The sequence below is a fragment of the Sinohyriopsis cumingii genome, unplaced genomic scaffold, assembly GCF_028554795.1.
Source record: "Sinohyriopsis cumingii isolate HCF-2022 unplaced genomic scaffold, ASM2855479v2 utg001397l, whole genome shotgun sequence".
Taxonomy (NCBI): Eukaryota; Metazoa; Mollusca; class Bivalvia; order Unionida; family Unionidae; genus Sinohyriopsis; species Sinohyriopsis cumingii.
The window spans coordinates 2,068,642-2,086,214 of NW_028315993.1; the positions used below are offsets into that span (position 1 = coordinate 2,068,642).

Genomic DNA, 17,573 nt, shown 5'->3' on the forward strand with positions numbered 1-17,573 from the left:
TAAAAAGCCAACACAAAGCCTGTCCCTTTTAAACATTTACCAGAAAACTAGTACGAAGACTCAATTTCAAAAGTCTACAAAAACTAGTACAAAGCCTCTCAATTTCAAAAGTACAATAAAAAACCAGAAGAAAGCCAGTCACTTTCAAAAATTTACAAAAAAAAACTAATAAAATGCCTGTCACTTTCAAAAGTCTATAAAAAAATACAAAGCTTGTGACTTTCAAAAGTCTCCAATAAAAAAAACAGCAAAAAGGCTGTGACTTTCAAAAGTCTACAGAAACAATACAAAGCCTGTCACTTTCAAAAGTCTATAAAAACAGTACAAAGCTTGTCACTTTCAATAGGCTACAATAAAAACCCAACACAAAGCCTGTCCCTTTTAAAAATATACCAAAAAACTAAAACAAAGACTCTAAATTTCAAAAGTCTACAAAAACTAGTACAAAGCTTATCACTTTTAAGTCTACAAAAAAATACAAAGCCTGTCACTTTCAAAAGTTTACAATACAAAACCAGAAGAAAGACAGTCACTTTCAAAACTTTACAAACTAGTACAAAGCCTGTCACTTTCAAAAATTTACAAACTAGTAAAAAGCCTGTCACTTTCAAAAGTCTACAAAAACGAATACAAATCCTTTCACTTTCAAAAGTCTATAAAAACCAATTATAAGCCTGTCACTTTCAAAAGTCTATAAAAACAGTATAAAACCTGTCACTTTCAAAAGTCTACAATAAAACAGCAGATGAAAGCCAGTCACTTTAAAAAATTTACAACAAAAAAAACATTGTATAAAGCCTGTCACTTTCAAAAGTCTACAAAAATTACTACAAAGCTTGTCACTTTCAAAAGTCTACAAAAACCATTACAAAACATGTCTCTTCAAAAGTCTAACAAACCAGTACAAAGCTTGTCACTTTCAAAAAGCTATAGAAAACAGTACAAAGCCTGTCACTTTCACGCATCTACAATAAAATACCAGAAGAAAACCAGTCACTTTCAAAAATTTACCCCCCAAAACTAATACAAAGCCTGTCACTTTCAAAAATCTACAAAAAACTACTACAAAGCTTGTCACTTTCGAAAGTCTACAAAAGCCATTACAAAATATGTCAATTCAAAAGTCCAACAAACCAGTATAAAGCTTGTCACTTTCAAAAGTCTACAAAGACCAGTACAAAGCCTGAAAATTTCAAAAATATATGACAACAGTTCAAAGCCTGTCACTTTCAAAAGTTTACAAAATGAAACCCAGAAGAAAGTCAATCACTTTCAAAAGGTTACAACAAATAGTACAAAGCCTGCAACTTTCGAAAGTCTACATAAAGTAGTGTAAAGTTTGTGACTTTCAAAAGTCTACAAAAAAAACCAGTACAAAACCCGAGCTCGGCACATGTTAACTTTGCATAAATGTAAATGATGCAGAATAATATTTTTTAAAATATTCCTTAGCTATTTTACAATGTCAGAATTAAATTGCACAAAACAAAGTGGATACTAAATACTATTCCCTTAAGTCAGCAAAATTAAACAATTAACGGACAAGGTTGCATATGGGCCACCTAAAGAGCAATACATTAGTGTTTTTGATAACATATGTATGCTATGGTTATACAGTACAGTTTGTAATAACATATGTATGCTATAATTATACAGTACAGTGCATGAGATTATTTGATTCCCATGCTTCACAATGGGGGTGTGGGGAGTGTTAAGAAAACCTACTCCACTATCTCTACACATGTCCTAACAGAATCCCAGGGTCGTATCATGGAGAATATAGATCTGCATTAATTTTTTAAATCTGGTTCTGAATTGTAATATACAAACAACATTAGTCTGTCCATTACTCAACTTGGAAATACTGTATCTTGTGATTTGTTATGTACAAGCAACATTCGTCTGTCCATTATTTAACCTTAAAATAGTGTATCTTGTGATTTGTAAGTTACGAACAAAATTAGTCTGTCCTTTATTTAATTTAAAAATAGTGTATTTTGTGATTAAATAAAAATATATTACAGTCGGAAAGAAAATTATATCTCCGTAAACCGAATGGTCATTAACATATACTTTAGTACACATGCATTTGAGATTAACTAGTTCAAGGTTGCTTATATTCATATCCTCAGAAATCAGTTGTATTTTGTTTGTTGTTTAGTAGCAGTTGCCATTTGGAATTAGATTATCAATACGTGAAAGGATTATTTTATTTTGTAACATTGGAGTAAATGTATGCTGTTCAAGAGAATCTCGATTGGATTTGCCTCTGTTCAAGTCAGCAAGTTTGTTATGATTCCTTTGAATAAAATAAAAGAATAAAATTATGACAAAATATGCTAAACAACTATTTGTAAATATACATTTACACAATATACAAGATTTTTTAATCTGTTCTTTCATTGTACAAATATAGGTTAAAAGACTAATTCTTTAAATGGTGTCTGAGTGTAAATCACTCTTGATGTTTCAGTCTTTTCATGGTGATGTTTGTTCATTGACTTTTCAATGTCAATCAGGAATCTCATAATCCCTCCATGGTAGAGCTGCCATCACATTTTATCAAACAAATCTGATATTCAAATGATGTTGAATGCCATTTGTCATCACTGGAATAATGCCTCTGTAATCACTTACTGATTGTATATAGGGACATTCTCTAGTGCAAATCATAGCCTAACACAGGGATAGCTAAAATGCAAGATGACCCACAACAAAGACAACAGCAGCCTAAGTTATTATCTTATTAAGGTGGTCTGAAAGAAACAGGATAATGATAAAATGTAATGACTGCTGTGTATTGTTTCATACCTTAATAATTTAAATTGCATTTACAAATTATATTGCTTTTGTAGGCTATATTCTATTCCTGAATGAATGGGTGTTCTTTAACTCAGCCACACATGCTTATGATATGAAATGTGAATAATATAAATCTACATATTCAGCATTGAACACAATTATATGCAACATTTATGAGTATAATATAGATAGGATATGTTTACACATTGATTCACATAATATTCTTTATTTAAACAATACCTTGCTCATAAAACAAATGTCTGCATACTTAGAGAGGTCACTGTCAACATGCTTCAGTGACCACTTAAGGCCGGGAGAAAGCATTGCTTGGCAAGGTAACATCGGGCGGCTAACTGCAGAAGGCAGATGACCATTATATACAAGACATTTACAAAGATAAGTTGCACAAAATATATTAAGAAGGCTGTCATGCATAGATGGTGCTCATTTTATAGGTTTGCAATTTGTCTACGGGGTTCTGTTATTGTTGCTGATTTGTAAAGCTTGTACATTATCAAAGTTAAGGAAAAACAAACATCATATGGCAGGCATGTGCAACTGAGAATTAGATCATTTTATCTGCATGTCTACATCATAGCGTGTTCTTATAATTTAATTGACTTTTTAATGAAGTAAGCAAGCTTTTCCCCTACCCAAGACAAATACATATAAAAGCTTTGATATTCTTCACATTTTAATCCTTATTCATATACAAAATTTTGTTATTAGTAACGTGCAATAGGTCCGAATGAAATATTTATGAAGAGAATGAGTAAGATATACATACATTGTTATTTCTGGGGCAATTCTGCCAAATCTGACAAACTAAAATGCTAAAATATATTCATGATGGATGGACCGATGGAAAGGCAACAAGAAAAATATGTGCCCATTCGACTATCACAGTAGAAGAATAAAAACTGGAAATATGAATGTGTACCTTGACTCCAGCAGCTTTCAACTTCATAAGTTCCTGTTCCAGGGGAAGCCACCGTGTAGGTATTTCTTCCCCCCAGTATGGTTGCTGAGATGCCACCTCTACAATCTTCCTCTTCAAATCCTCCAGTTTGCTGTCCACAGTAGTGTTGTCAATGGCAAAGTCCTCATCAACTAAGTGAAACCTGGTAGGTTTATCTCTCAAATAAGAGCGGATGTCTCTGAAGTATCTCTTACACAGCTCATAACGAAAACTCTAAAATAAGAAACAAAATTATTCAGTAAATTATATTCTTACTATAATACTAACCCGATCATATTAGCAGTAGGAATATAAGCCATACAAACTCTGGAATCCAGCCTTCCAAAAGGCGGAAATTCACATTTTCTGTTCATATTAAATAGATAAATGGCAATAATGCTTGTACATACCACTCTTGCCACCTAAAGGTGGCAGTAGTTTTAAACTTAGAAGAACATTACCAAATGGGATGCAGGCATTACGGAGAGGAGGGGAGGATATTAAAGTAATGTGATAGCGCAAGTATTTTAGGAGAAAACTAAGTTACTGAAACAAATTGCTTTCTCCTCTGAATATGTTCGCCAATCTCATTAAAGTTTGGAGACTAGGTAACAGACAGCATAAATGTTAGCATCCTAATGAAACGTCAGTTAACTGCTGAGGCTAGAGGATTTGCTAACCCATATGAGGGTTATCCCACTCTCCTAACATGTGAGCAGCAGTTGATGTCATTAAGTCTGGGAAAAAAGAGATCTTCATGAAACATAACATTTCCAAACGACTCCAGTGGAAGCCATGCAGGGTGTTCTTCTGAATGTTGTGCTGAATTAATTGGGTCTGGTAGAAGCTTGTGTGACTGAGACATATCCTGATCTTGTGCTGCTGTTGAGCACAATCTCTTAGATAGAAATCAAGAAGGTCGACTGTGTATGCCAACCAATGGCCTTGTAGAAGGCAAGGGTTGCAGAGATTGATCTTATTTCATAAGCAGAGATCTTCATGCCGCAACACTCTTCTAGTGATGTGTCAGGGTATGCTGTTCACATTACCCACTTCAATCATGACAAAAGGGCTTTAGAGGAAATATATTATCTTCCTGTTTAACTAGGAGAAAGATTCATCTTTGAGCTCCACAAACTGGCTCCATCGGCTTCAGATAATGTCTGAGTACATGTACCGGGTCCTGTCTGAAAGACTCGAGTGTTGGCAATAGAGGGATAAAATGATGAGGTTTTTACTAACTACTTACGGCAACAAATTCCAGATGACGAAACTCATTTTCATCACGAGGACCAATGAGTTAACTTATCAAACCTGAAAGTTAATAGAGAAAGCACATAATTCACCAACTCTGATTGTTGAATGGAAATGCCATTAGGAAAGAAGTTTTGTATTAAAAAGAGTTTCGGCGAAGTCATGGCTCAAGGACGGAATATTTTGAATTCAGCCAAGTCAGAAACCATAAAAGATTCAATTTAGGACAAAAATGTGGCTGATTGCAATGCAAGTCAAAGTTGGACAACAAGTCAGCAGTAAGGTGTTTGTTATGACCATGATCATTCCTACCATAATGATGAAATATGTCTGATATCATAGAATAGTTGTTGTTGTTGTGGGGTTTAAAGCCATTTTTCAGCACAGGATAGGCTATATATGGCGGCCAATATTAATGGTGGAATAAGAACCCGTGAAAACCCTGGAAAGAACCACCGACCCACGAGAAGCTACTGGCAAGCTTTCTCAAATAGCCACAATGGCTGAATCTTAGACTCGAACCGCCGCAGACAGAGGAGAGATGGCAGTAATCCGTAACGAAGAGCGCTTTAGACCACTCGGCCACTCGGGGCCCCTTCATAGAATAGTAATCTTTAATAGTAATTGTAGCCAACCTTTTCTCAACGAACGACTAAAGGCAAAGGTCAGATATGTGTTGGACATAGGCACTCAAAGATATATGTCTATGACTTTGCACCAATCTTTCAAAATGCCAAACTAAACTTATTAAACCATGAAGTGGAGTGAATTCAAGCTCATACAGTTCTTGCTGTGATTGAAGGGAATGACACTATCTCACTTGTCATGCTGATCCTGTAATCAAATTGCTTGTAATAGGTGTGCCATGGACATAGCAAGGTCACCTGCTAAGGGAGCATGTAAAAGTGACCCAGAGGGATACAATTCGCTGGTGCATTAATCATCAACAGGAATTGCAGAAACCCCATAGTTATGATCCAGTTTGTATTGGAAATGAATTCTGCAAGGATGACGTTTCAGACCATCCAAGGGTGAAAAAGATGTACCAGCCTGAAGCAGGTGAGAAAATATATTGCCAGATGAAAGAACTGATGGCATGGACAACATCGGACTTCACAACTTATCAAAAAACCTATACGAAGCAAAACGGACATGAGGCCATTATTTTCTTTTAATAGAACAGAGCTGATCAGATGTTTCTGGAGGACATCGCTTATATATGCCACCGTGAAAGTAGATGAAGTCATAAGGAAGAGTGATACGATATATAGGAGTAGTCTCATAAAGGACCAAGGATTTATGTTCAAGCCAGGAGAGAAAGCACACAACTGATAACAATTTCCTTGGTGTCTAAAACTCTGGTATTTCACTAAGGAGAGATGGGCGACAATTTGAGAATATGTGTTTGTCAGAGCAAAAGATATGGTGAATTCGTTCAGACTGATGGAGATGTGGACTGATCTGCCATCTCTTTCTCGAGTCCAAAGGTCATCCTGACCAGAAAAAGCTTAGAGTAATGCTCCAACATCCGCTTCTTGATGACAGTCCAGTTCTCTTTCTGCAAAAGCGTATCCTTTATCTAGTATGATGGTACTTCCACCACGAAAGGAGAAACGTAAAGGGGAAGGGGTGGCGAAATGAGAACCATAGCCTCTCTGAGATAATTTGTATCACCCATTGCTAACTGAAAAAAGTTTGATCCAAAACTGAAGAAAAAAAAACGAGTCAGATACCTACCGGGTAGTTATCTGCAGGTGGTCAGGGACACCAGTCAATGGCTAATGAGCAGAGGCATTAGGGGTTGGGAAATTTTGTTTCCTATCACCTTAATATGACTACCTCTGAAACTGTTCAGCAGATTGCCATGATGTACAAGACTGGGGTCATGGCTTGAATTTGGGTTGTATATTAAATAATCCCATAAACCCTCATCTCTGGTCATCACGTTTTTGAGGGCAAATTGGAGATGAATAAGGTAATATATGCTACACAAATAGATGGAGGGAACATTATTGGCCTACCTGCCTCCATACTGCATCATGCTACTCAAAAACAGAGACAATCCGATGGGGCGTTTACAAGGTAAGGAGGATATGCATTGCCAGAATAGTCTATAAGCATGAAACATTGCAAGAAATTCACAGACCAACACAATATCCACTCTATTGCGAATGAGCTTTTAAGTATTGTTTCAAATGTCTTTATTAAAATGTATAGAGGCAAATAAACCACAGTGTAGTTCTTGCCAAACACTGAGATATCTGTGAAGAGGACACCATAACAGCGAGATTGTAAAGAAAGCTGGAAGTTAACTGTTAGAAAAAAGAATGGCTTTGGAGTTGCCTGGGTCACTGCTCTTGACATAGATTCTCAGAAATTTCCTTTATTTTTTCTGACTGTGGGGAAAGATAGAAGGAATGACTGATATCCTTGCCATAAATAAATAAAGCCTTCACCCTTTGTACCAGTGTAGAAGAGAAGAGGTGGTGGTAGACAATCGGAATTCTGTATCATCCCATAAATTGCTATGTCTTCTTACAGATATATTCAGTCTGCTCTATGGTGGGATTTGAGCATAAAACATCAGATTTATACACATATTAAGTGTCTGCATCATAATAGTCAGGATCCAGACTGATATATGTATAACGAATTCCCACAGAAATGGACAAAGCATGGCCATAGTCTCCAACACTTTTGTATTACCGTTCAAGATGCCAAGTCATAAATAAATGGCTAACTATATATGAAGGATGTAGCTTTTGAATCAGTATGGATGGCTTTTAAATGAAGCCATACAGTCACTTAATGGTATGGACTGAAAGCCAAATGGCTGGTTGGTGTAATCTGCAGCCAATACCACGTCAAAACTGAGGTGCATCTAGGTAGGGGTTAATGTGTTAATGGTATGAACTGAATGGCAAATGGCTGGATGGTGTAATCTGCAGCCAATACCACATCAAAACTGAGGTGCCTCCAGGCACTATGAATTATGAGCTGTATAGCTGGACAGAATCCAAGAGGGCATCAATATTTAGGTGTGTCTAGATGGCATGGCTTAAACAAGCAATTTATAGACACAATGCGACCGAAACTTACATACTTAAAGGCCATGCCTGGAAAGTTCCAAAACGTGTTGAAATTCTTGATTATAACAGAGTAGGATGGAGAAGGACCGCGGAAAGTGAAAGTGTCCGTTGACACAAGCTTCAACGTTACATCACACTTTAGCCGTGAAAAGCCATGCAGTAAGAAAACGCATAGAATAAGTCAGGATATGTGAAACAATTCATATACTGATGGTCAAACGTTTACAAATAATCTACACCACCTGCTGTATAATCCATAATATATCTGAAAATAACAAAATCTGCAATGGATAGGAAGCGAAGTAGCACGAATTTCCAGTGGATTTCAGGAAATGGAAGTGATACCATCTTTTGTCAATATGATATAGAGTGAAGACACAACTTTATGTTTGAGGGGATTGGATTTGGGAGGTAGTAGAGCTGATATTCACAACATCAATGTGACTGGGGAACGTATTTAAACGGACTGTCACAAAGCCAGTATATGCAAATAAATGTACTATTACTAATTTTCTTAAATGTATGGAAAGTGAGAAAGTTGTATCATATGTCAGTGATAGTAGTATTTATATAATTACATACACCAGCAGTTATGTTTATTATGTTATGGCGATGGTAATAGTAATTTTATCTTGGACTGGAAGGTAGAAAACAATATATCACAAGTAATGGTACATTTAATTCAACTTTCAAACTTAGGGTTTTCAAGCTTTCTCTGAATTTACGAGTCTAGGCTGATTGTTTTGTATTATTTGTGTATCTTAGAAATCAGCTCACTAAACTGCAAAAATATAACTTTTCAGCTTTCATATTGATGCTCAAGAATACATTTTGATTCATAATATATTAAATTATGCATACAGCCAAGGAATATTGGAGGTCCAATTACATTCTTTTCAAATGTCTTTACTCATCAAAAGATAGCCACAAAAGTGGCTATGTATGGTATGCTTTCAGATCAAAACCACTGAGAGTCAAACCTTCCTGTATTCATCTCAATTAATGAATAATCTGCCTTAAACAGGAACCTTTTTAGTGGTATCTTGCACAACATTAGTGCCAAGATAAACCTCCATCATCATCTCCATTAATGAATAATCTCCTTTAAACAGGTACCCATTTATTGGTACCTTGCACTGATGCAGCTAACGACTATAACACCTGAGCTGTGTCTGGAAACTTGTTTTAATTCATACAAATGGTTAGCTCACCTCAGCAGTGTCAACATATGTAAACTAATTAAATGAAATCAAATGTAACACCCTGAAAAACAATTCTTCACATGCTAGAAAATTAAATACTGAAATTAAACGTATTGGATAAATTGATTGTATTTTGACAATGAGCGATGGATGAAACTAGTGGTGGCATATTTAGAAACTCACCTGCACGTAACTTTCGGGTACTAGTCCCACTTCACCCAGAGTATTTCTAACCTTCCACCATCCTGGTTCTTCCAAGGGCTTTTCAATCAAAATGAGCTTATCTCCCTTTACAAAACTCAATTCATCTGGTTCATTGCGTTGGAAATCATACAGTGCTATTAAAGTCTCGGGATTATCATGTATTTCCACCTTTGCTGGTGTAGAATAATCGTCTGCACAAAATGTCTGAAATAGATACAAACATGTTACAAGTTTCAAAAAATTACCGCCATAGTAAACAAGAATGTTAGACCGAGTCCACTCGATGCAACACAAAAAGTTTGATGGGTGAATATTTTTCAGCCAACTGCAAACAAAACAATATATTTAATTGTGGGACATTTTCTGATGCTTCAATCAAAACTGAATGGTCAAGTGTCTTCCATACTAATGAGTGGAAACAAAAATCACTCATGTCCTGAACCACTTATCCAGTTTAAATCTGATGACATCACATAAATAATATAAAATGTATGACACAACATAAATAATGGCACAAAGCTAGATTGTGATAAAGTCGACAGTATTCAGCTAAAGACGATATCAGCATTTAATGAATTCAACATGAAAAACAATATCAGTGTCAAAGCCAATGTAGGCTTGTTTACAAGTTTGGATGGAATACAAATATGGTGAAAGCTAAATGTGTTGCAAAAAACATGAAAGATTTAAAAACTTTGATTTGTCAATTGCAAGCATTTTATAAGAGCAATCTACACCTATTTAACAATGATATTTGAATTCATGGAATGCAAGTTTGAATAAAAAATTTACTGATTAGTTTGAAACAAGTTAGGCAAAAGTATCTGCATGGAAATATTATCATAAAGATGTAAACCAGAAAATGTTATCATGTTTTACCAGAAATAATTGAGTAGTACAGTGACACTCCTAATACATTCCTAATACATCTGTAGACACAACCAAAGTTGACATAGGCATGGAAGAAAAGAGATCAGATGTGTGGATTAATCTCTTAGGTTACCCGTATTAAGTTTGCATCAGTCTATTCAGTTGCCTGTATTTAAGTATGGATACATCTAAGATACCTGTCAACAAACACAATCGGAACTCCTAAATTCTAAATTTGTGAAGCACGTAGATTTTTAAAATATGAAACAATGTTCACAGTGGGATCCCTTCTTAACTTTCCAGAGGAAATGCCCCAAATCAAGCAAGTAATTCTACTTGATCCGATAGTATGAAAGTGAAAGCATGGTTCCCATGCTTTTCTAAAGATAAATTTCCAGGTCATTTCCAGGTTTTTTCCAGGATGAAATTACTTTTTTCAAGATTCATATATGACCATTACTGAATAGAACTAAAGAACATTTTAGATTATAAAACATGCATTTTCTAAATCTAAAGATGTTTCTCTTTAAAGACTCTCCAAAAACATCTAAGTCAGAAAAGATGTTGTTTTTGTTGTTGTAGGGCTTAACGCCATTTTTCAGCACACGATAGGCTATACATGGCAGCCAGTATTAATGGTGGAGGAAGAACCCGGGAAATCCCCGGAAAGAACCACCAACCCTCGAGAAGCTACTGGCAAGCTTTCTCACATACCCACATTAGCCGAATCTGAAACTCGAACCCACGCAGACAGAGGTGAGATGGCAGTGATCCATAACGGAAAGCGCTTTAGACCACTCAGCCACTTGGGGCCCCCAAGTCAGAAAAGATGATCATGTACAAAACTACAAAATGTATCACACAAAACAAGTTTGATTATATTCCTATAAATTAGCATGTAAAGTCATTTCAATGTACAGAATAAAAATTATAACTTTATTTTGTTGCATGCTAAGTGAGAACAACACAATGAACATAAATTATGTTTTGTTCCCTTTCAAACCTTTAATTCTAAAGAATTATATAGCAATATATATACATCTCATATAAAGTAACATTTCCTATAAGAGTATGAACAGAAAAATGAAAGCAAGTAACTAGAATCTTGCCTTGTAACAAAAAAAGTTTAACCTTGAATGTATCTGTGCCAATAAAATCCCAAACAAAATTTTTCAAACAACCTTAAGACGATCTGGTTAAAAATCCATCATTTAAAAACCATTTTCAAAAGGGTTGACAAAAGACCTTCAAAAATATATTGTTGTATAAACAAGGACTGAATTTTATGACAATAAATCGTGTCTTCTTGTAATTCATTAAACCAGTCCCCAAACTTGTATGGATACAGGAACTTGTATCTTTTTTTTTTAATATATACAATGCTATCGGGCATTTCTGCGCAACTAAGGTTTCCATCTCCAACACTGAAGTAAAACGCATACCAAATTCGACCGACTGACAAAATTAAAATACTGTAATGCTTACCATTTGAAAAAAGGTAATTGTCACCACAATATTCTATTCAAAATAATATTAATTTTGGACACACGGGATACCACCACCGTGTTTTCATGACTAGCGATATGCTGGCCAATTCGGCGCACAGCTTCAAAAAGATGTAACGTTTATCCATCGGGAGATATAAATAAAATACATTTCCTTGGACTGTTTCTGTCAGCAGTTCAACTGAGTAATTTGATCAGGTTTATAGCTAGTTTTACAAAATTCAACGTTACAATGCTAATAAATGGCGAGTGATATTAAGCCAACTGAACCGATCTTGTAAAAAAAAAATTAAAATTCAATATTTAATTTAAAAAATTGAGCTATTATGTGCAAGAGAAACAACACTGAATAGGGTGTAATGTGTTTACAATGTCTTGCTTATGGGGAAGAAATGCTAATGAATTTAGAAACAAACTATACGCCAGGAAATTTTGTGAGAATCCCATTCTAGTGGCAAGCTGACATGTTGGGCAGCAGATGATTTTGTACGTGTGGGACAACTTCTTGCAAAATTGGAAACTTTGTTTAAGATGCATAATTTTTTTAAGGTATAACTTTCCATCCTTTATAAAGATGTAGTTATTTTGTATGATTCTAACCGATACATAGTAAATAGGATTTTCAGGGTTACAAGTTCCAGCACAGGAGTCTGACGTTTTATCAATAAAGTACGGCAAAATCTCTGACAACATGAAACCACCTTATCGGTAATATAAATGAACACAAGGAGTGCAAGGGTGACCATAACCCTCCGCTCGATTTGACTTTTCATCTTGCATCTTTTATTGCTTCAGAATCGCAAGAAGACTGCAAAAACTACACATATACATTCAAAAGACAGTGACATACCAACGCATAACTCTCGGAAGACCATCCCATGAATCCTTTATTTTCACCATTTTCTTTTAGAAATGGCAATTATTATAATCATTATGTCATTAATCCATAGTCAAACAAGACGAAACTACGGCATAGATGAAACTTGACCCAGTACTCGCCATTTGCATTACTAGTCACATGACTTCACAAAATGTCAAATGAAGACATCGAAAGTATAATATTCACCTGATATCAACAAAAAACTCCTTTATAATGTTGTTCTACAGAAATTCAATTATATTAAATGAAACTCAAATACGTTTTGTAAAACCAGCAATCTGGCCAGCCTGATTTATCAAGCAGAGATCACTTGTCAAAGTGGTGGTCACGTGATACAACAATAATCCAAAAGTGGTTCTCGGAATATATAAATATGGAGAATTTTGTGTTCTTTCACTTTTGTTTTGTTGTTACAACTAGTATACGACTTTCCTTTAATATTTTTTTTATTTTTTTCTATTCAACATTTGAAAAGGTAGGTTGTTAGATATGTTTACAGTACTCATGCGACTAGCAATGCAAATCACGAGCACCAGGTCACATTTCATCAACGACGTAGTTTTATCTTGTCTTTCAGCAGATTAAAGACAGAACGATTTTACAACTCACAATATCTGAAAAAATACGTAAGTTTCATATCAGTTTCATGCATGTATCACTTGATCTGGCAACGTTTAAAGTTTGCTAGGCCATCCGGTTAGCGGCTATGCTTTGCCACTTCCATTTTGGCCTCTTGTGATGCTAGATTGGTTTTCATACCTTCCATGTGAGGAAAGATATGGATATCTAGCTGACTTTGAAAATAAAAGTCTACTAGACGAATCTGATCCACTGGGTATTTGGATTGACTCAGCATATATGTTTCTTGCAAGCAACCAGATAATCCATACTGCACCCTCCGAATATTCTGGTTAGAACTCATGATCAGTTTAGTTGCGACTCAATTACGTAAATGTTTCGGGCGTCAAGTGGTGGCGGGAAAATTCCCGGTTTTTTCCCCGACTTTCATCAATATTTCCAAAATTCCAGGACTTTTCACGGTCGGGAAAGAAATTGATCATTCTCCCGATTTCCCAGAAGCGTGGAAACCCTGTGAAAGACTTCAAGGCAAAGAACAGAGTATATTTTACCAACAAGAATTATCTCTAAATGACAAACACAATGATACAAAGAAAGTTGAAATAAATATCAAAATAAAGCAAGACAAATTTGAAAGGATATAATGATGTGCTTACAAATTAAGTTACAGTGGAGAACATGATTTCATTAAAATAAATGATTAACCTTACTTAAAAAGTATTATAATGAAGCATGAACACTTGTTTTGCAAGGTAATATAGTAACGTTAATGAATCAATTATATTTTCAAGGAGATAACAACTACAGCACCTTAACACTATTGGGAAATTCTGTTTGATGCATTAAACTGGTACATCCGCCATAACAAGGTCAACATATAAAATGTATTTCACACAACCGCAAATCACTTGCGTGGAACACAATTGTTCACATGCAATTATGTTATTTGATAAACACACCTAACGATTTGACAGTGATGACTGTGAAAAGACTGGGTCTCTGTGTGACATGACATTTGGCAGATTCAACCAAACTAAGAAGTATAGATAGTAACATCTTGGTTTAAGTTTTGCATAAGGCATTTTGCCGACAAAAACATTCCAGAACCAGTGAAACAGGGGTACTCATTTCATGTTCATTTCCAGATGTGAAAACTGCTGCTGGAATATAAGATACACTTGCCTGATGATGATCCATTTAATTCAGTTAGAATAACATTACCATGAAACAACTTAATTTCGTTTCCAGTAATATTTATTTCCACTACATCATACACAACAATAAATTAAGGGAAAATGTGAAATAATGATGAACTGTGACCTCAATTTGGTAATGGAAAATTGATGCAATCATTGACGAAAATGATTATGCAGTAATAATGAAATTCAGTTACAAATGTCTAATGCAAATTAATCGAGAGGCTCCACAAACTTCTGCAAGACTATAGTGGTTTGATATATAACGAAACTTCAAGGTTAGATGAAAGCATTAGTTATCTTTATTTATCTCTGGTAAATCGAGCCATTAGTTCATATTTATCTCTTCCCCTATTTGAGGTTCAATCAAAGCAATGGTTCAATTTATTTACCTCAGGTGCATGGGGGAAATACATATCATACCCTGATATATGGTTATTAAGCTGTTGGGAGCATCTTGCTTATTAGACTGAAAGTACTCTTTGCAAACGTACAGACTCACCTCATCTCCATTAGACAGGTACAGACTCACCTCATCTCCATTTGACAGGTACAGACTCACCTCATCTCCATTAGACAAGTACAGACTCACCTCATCTCCATTAGACAGGTACAGACTCACCCCATCTCCATTGACAGGTTCAGACTCACCTCATCTCCATCAGACAAGTACAGACTCACCTCATCTCCATTAGACAGGTACAGACTCACCTCATCTCCATTAGACAGATACAGACTCACCTCATCTCCAATAGACAGGTACAGACTCACCTCATTTCCATTGGACAATTACAGACTCACCTAATTTCCATTAGACAGGTACAGACTCACCTCATCTCCATTAGACAAGTACAGACTCACCTCATCTCCATTAGACAGGTACAGATTCACCTCATCTCCATTAGACAGGTACAGACTCACCTCATCTCCATTAGACAGGTACAGACTCACCTCGTCTCCATTAGACAAATTTACATCAGGACAGAGTGGTAAAAAATGTGGATTTACTCCCTGACACAGGCTCAGGGCTGGTGACTTAAAAAAAATCACTTGCCTCGAATGAAATTCCACAACTCTGGGCATCAATTTCATATGCCTAAAATGTACCAGTTTTAAACATTATTTACCAAACAATGTTGCAATTTCCACAATTCAGCGATACATTTTATTGGGTTCAATTGGGGGTTTAAAGGTAATGCAAATGTCATTAATGTTCATCACTACACACACGAATGATTGGATTTGTCCTGGTGTTCAAACTTTTCTGCTCGATTCTCTAAGCGAATCCTGGTCAGAGCCGAGTTGACGTATGTTGAAGTGTTGTTTGCAATATGTGCAAATAATTAATTACATCATGCAACCCCATTGCTTCTTAAGTCAGCTTATAAATGAATCACACTTGATCACTGACTTGACAGTTGAAATGATCATGCTTTGTTTTTTTTATACATGCAGTAAACCAGCCTCTTTCTTGGAAATAGAGCAACTGCTATAAATATAACATAATACTGTTAGGAACGTGCAAGTAAGTCTACGGACAAGCGTTCTCTTATGTCGTAGTTGCATATAAGCCATCTTTTCTAGAATACAGTCTGTGGGATTAATCACAGGGGCTCGTATCACTGCCTAAAATTGACCTGTCATACATGTACTATATAACAAGTACTAGTTTTATATAGCACATGTATGACATGTCAATTTTAAGCAATGATACGAGCCCCTGTGTGTGAGATTAATGGGATGTTAATAAAACTAAGAAAACAAATTATTAATTTGTTTTAGGAGGGGGATATACCGAAAATGCGTAATCCGAATACATTTACGCATAAGACCTAATTTAGGGAAAAAAAGCGTAATGATTATGCCAAGAGAGTAATGGCTGGCATGTATGTTACAGATGCTATGCTGTGACATTTTCTAATAAATTTAGGTGCTAATTACAAATGCTATGCTATGACACTTTCTGACATGTCATGTTGTTAATTACAGATGCTATACTGTGATACTTTCTGGTAAGTCCTGGTGTGAATCACAGATGCAATAATGTGATACTTTCCGACAAGTCCTGGTGTTAATTACAAATGCGATGGTGTGCTACTTTCTGACAAGTCCTGGTGTTAATTACATATGTTATACTGTGATACTTTTGACAACTCCTGGTGTCAATCACAGTTGCTATACTGTGATACTTTCTGACAACTCCTGATGTTAATTACAGATGATATGCTGTAATGCGTTCTAACGAGATTTTTGAACACCAAGAATGACACTACAAGCAGTTGCAGAAAGGTAAAATTAACAAACTGAATACCACTATCAATAATGACGACAGAAATGCCATATTTTGTTTGATATGCTCCTTTATTCAAGGACTGGACAAAATACTGCTTAGTGATTTCTCACAATCAAATATTAAGTCAAAAACAAATGAAAACAATATATATGCAGAAAATGTTGCTATTGGGCTTAAAGCAAGCTGAAACATCAACTGTTCAGCACCAATTTAATAGCTTATGATACAAATTGTCACTGTTGCAGAAAAAAATAATGCTTTAAAAGAGATAAACAAAGATGATGTTAAAACAAAACAAATGTCAATGATGACACCTATGTGGACTTCGAGCATAGCCATTGTGGATCTTAGTTAAACTATTTAAATATTAAAGCATGTTACGTTGAAGGAGATTTAAAACAAGTCAGATGTTGAATACAAAACAGACACAAACGAATAGCAATATTAATAATATACACAAGTATACACTGATATGTATAACAAAAAATGAATACAACAATATAGTCACTTTAAAATAGACACGTGCTTGAAATGTGCTGTTATAAGACAAGATATACCATACTGTTCAAGATAATATAAAATGAGCCGTTCTTCATCTTCAAGTTAAATTTCACTTTGTACCTGGCAGAGGTGATAAGTGTATAGACTGAGATAACCAACCACGTTGTTGGTATTTCATAGAGATTTCTATTGAAAATTAAATAATACAATTGCCATTCAATATATTGTTGATATTTTAAT

At 35.3% G+C, this 17,573-nt stretch overlaps 1 protein-coding gene across 1 annotated transcript in view; it reads right to left on the minus strand.

Annotated features, from left to right (window-relative positions):
* The window catches only part of LOC149772541 (uncharacterized), a 108,537-nt gene that overhangs the window by 48,571 nt on the left and 42,393 nt on the right, over positions 1-17,573 (minus strand). The window contains exons 7-8 of the mRNA XM_089947672.1: positions 9,489-9,713; positions 3,743-3,994 (exon numbers count right to left, since the gene is read on the minus strand). Coding sequence (XP_089803798.1) covers positions 3,743-3,994; positions 9,489-9,713 — 477 coding nt within the window. The remainder of the gene's footprint in view (positions 1-3,742; positions 3,995-9,488; positions 9,714-17,573) is intronic.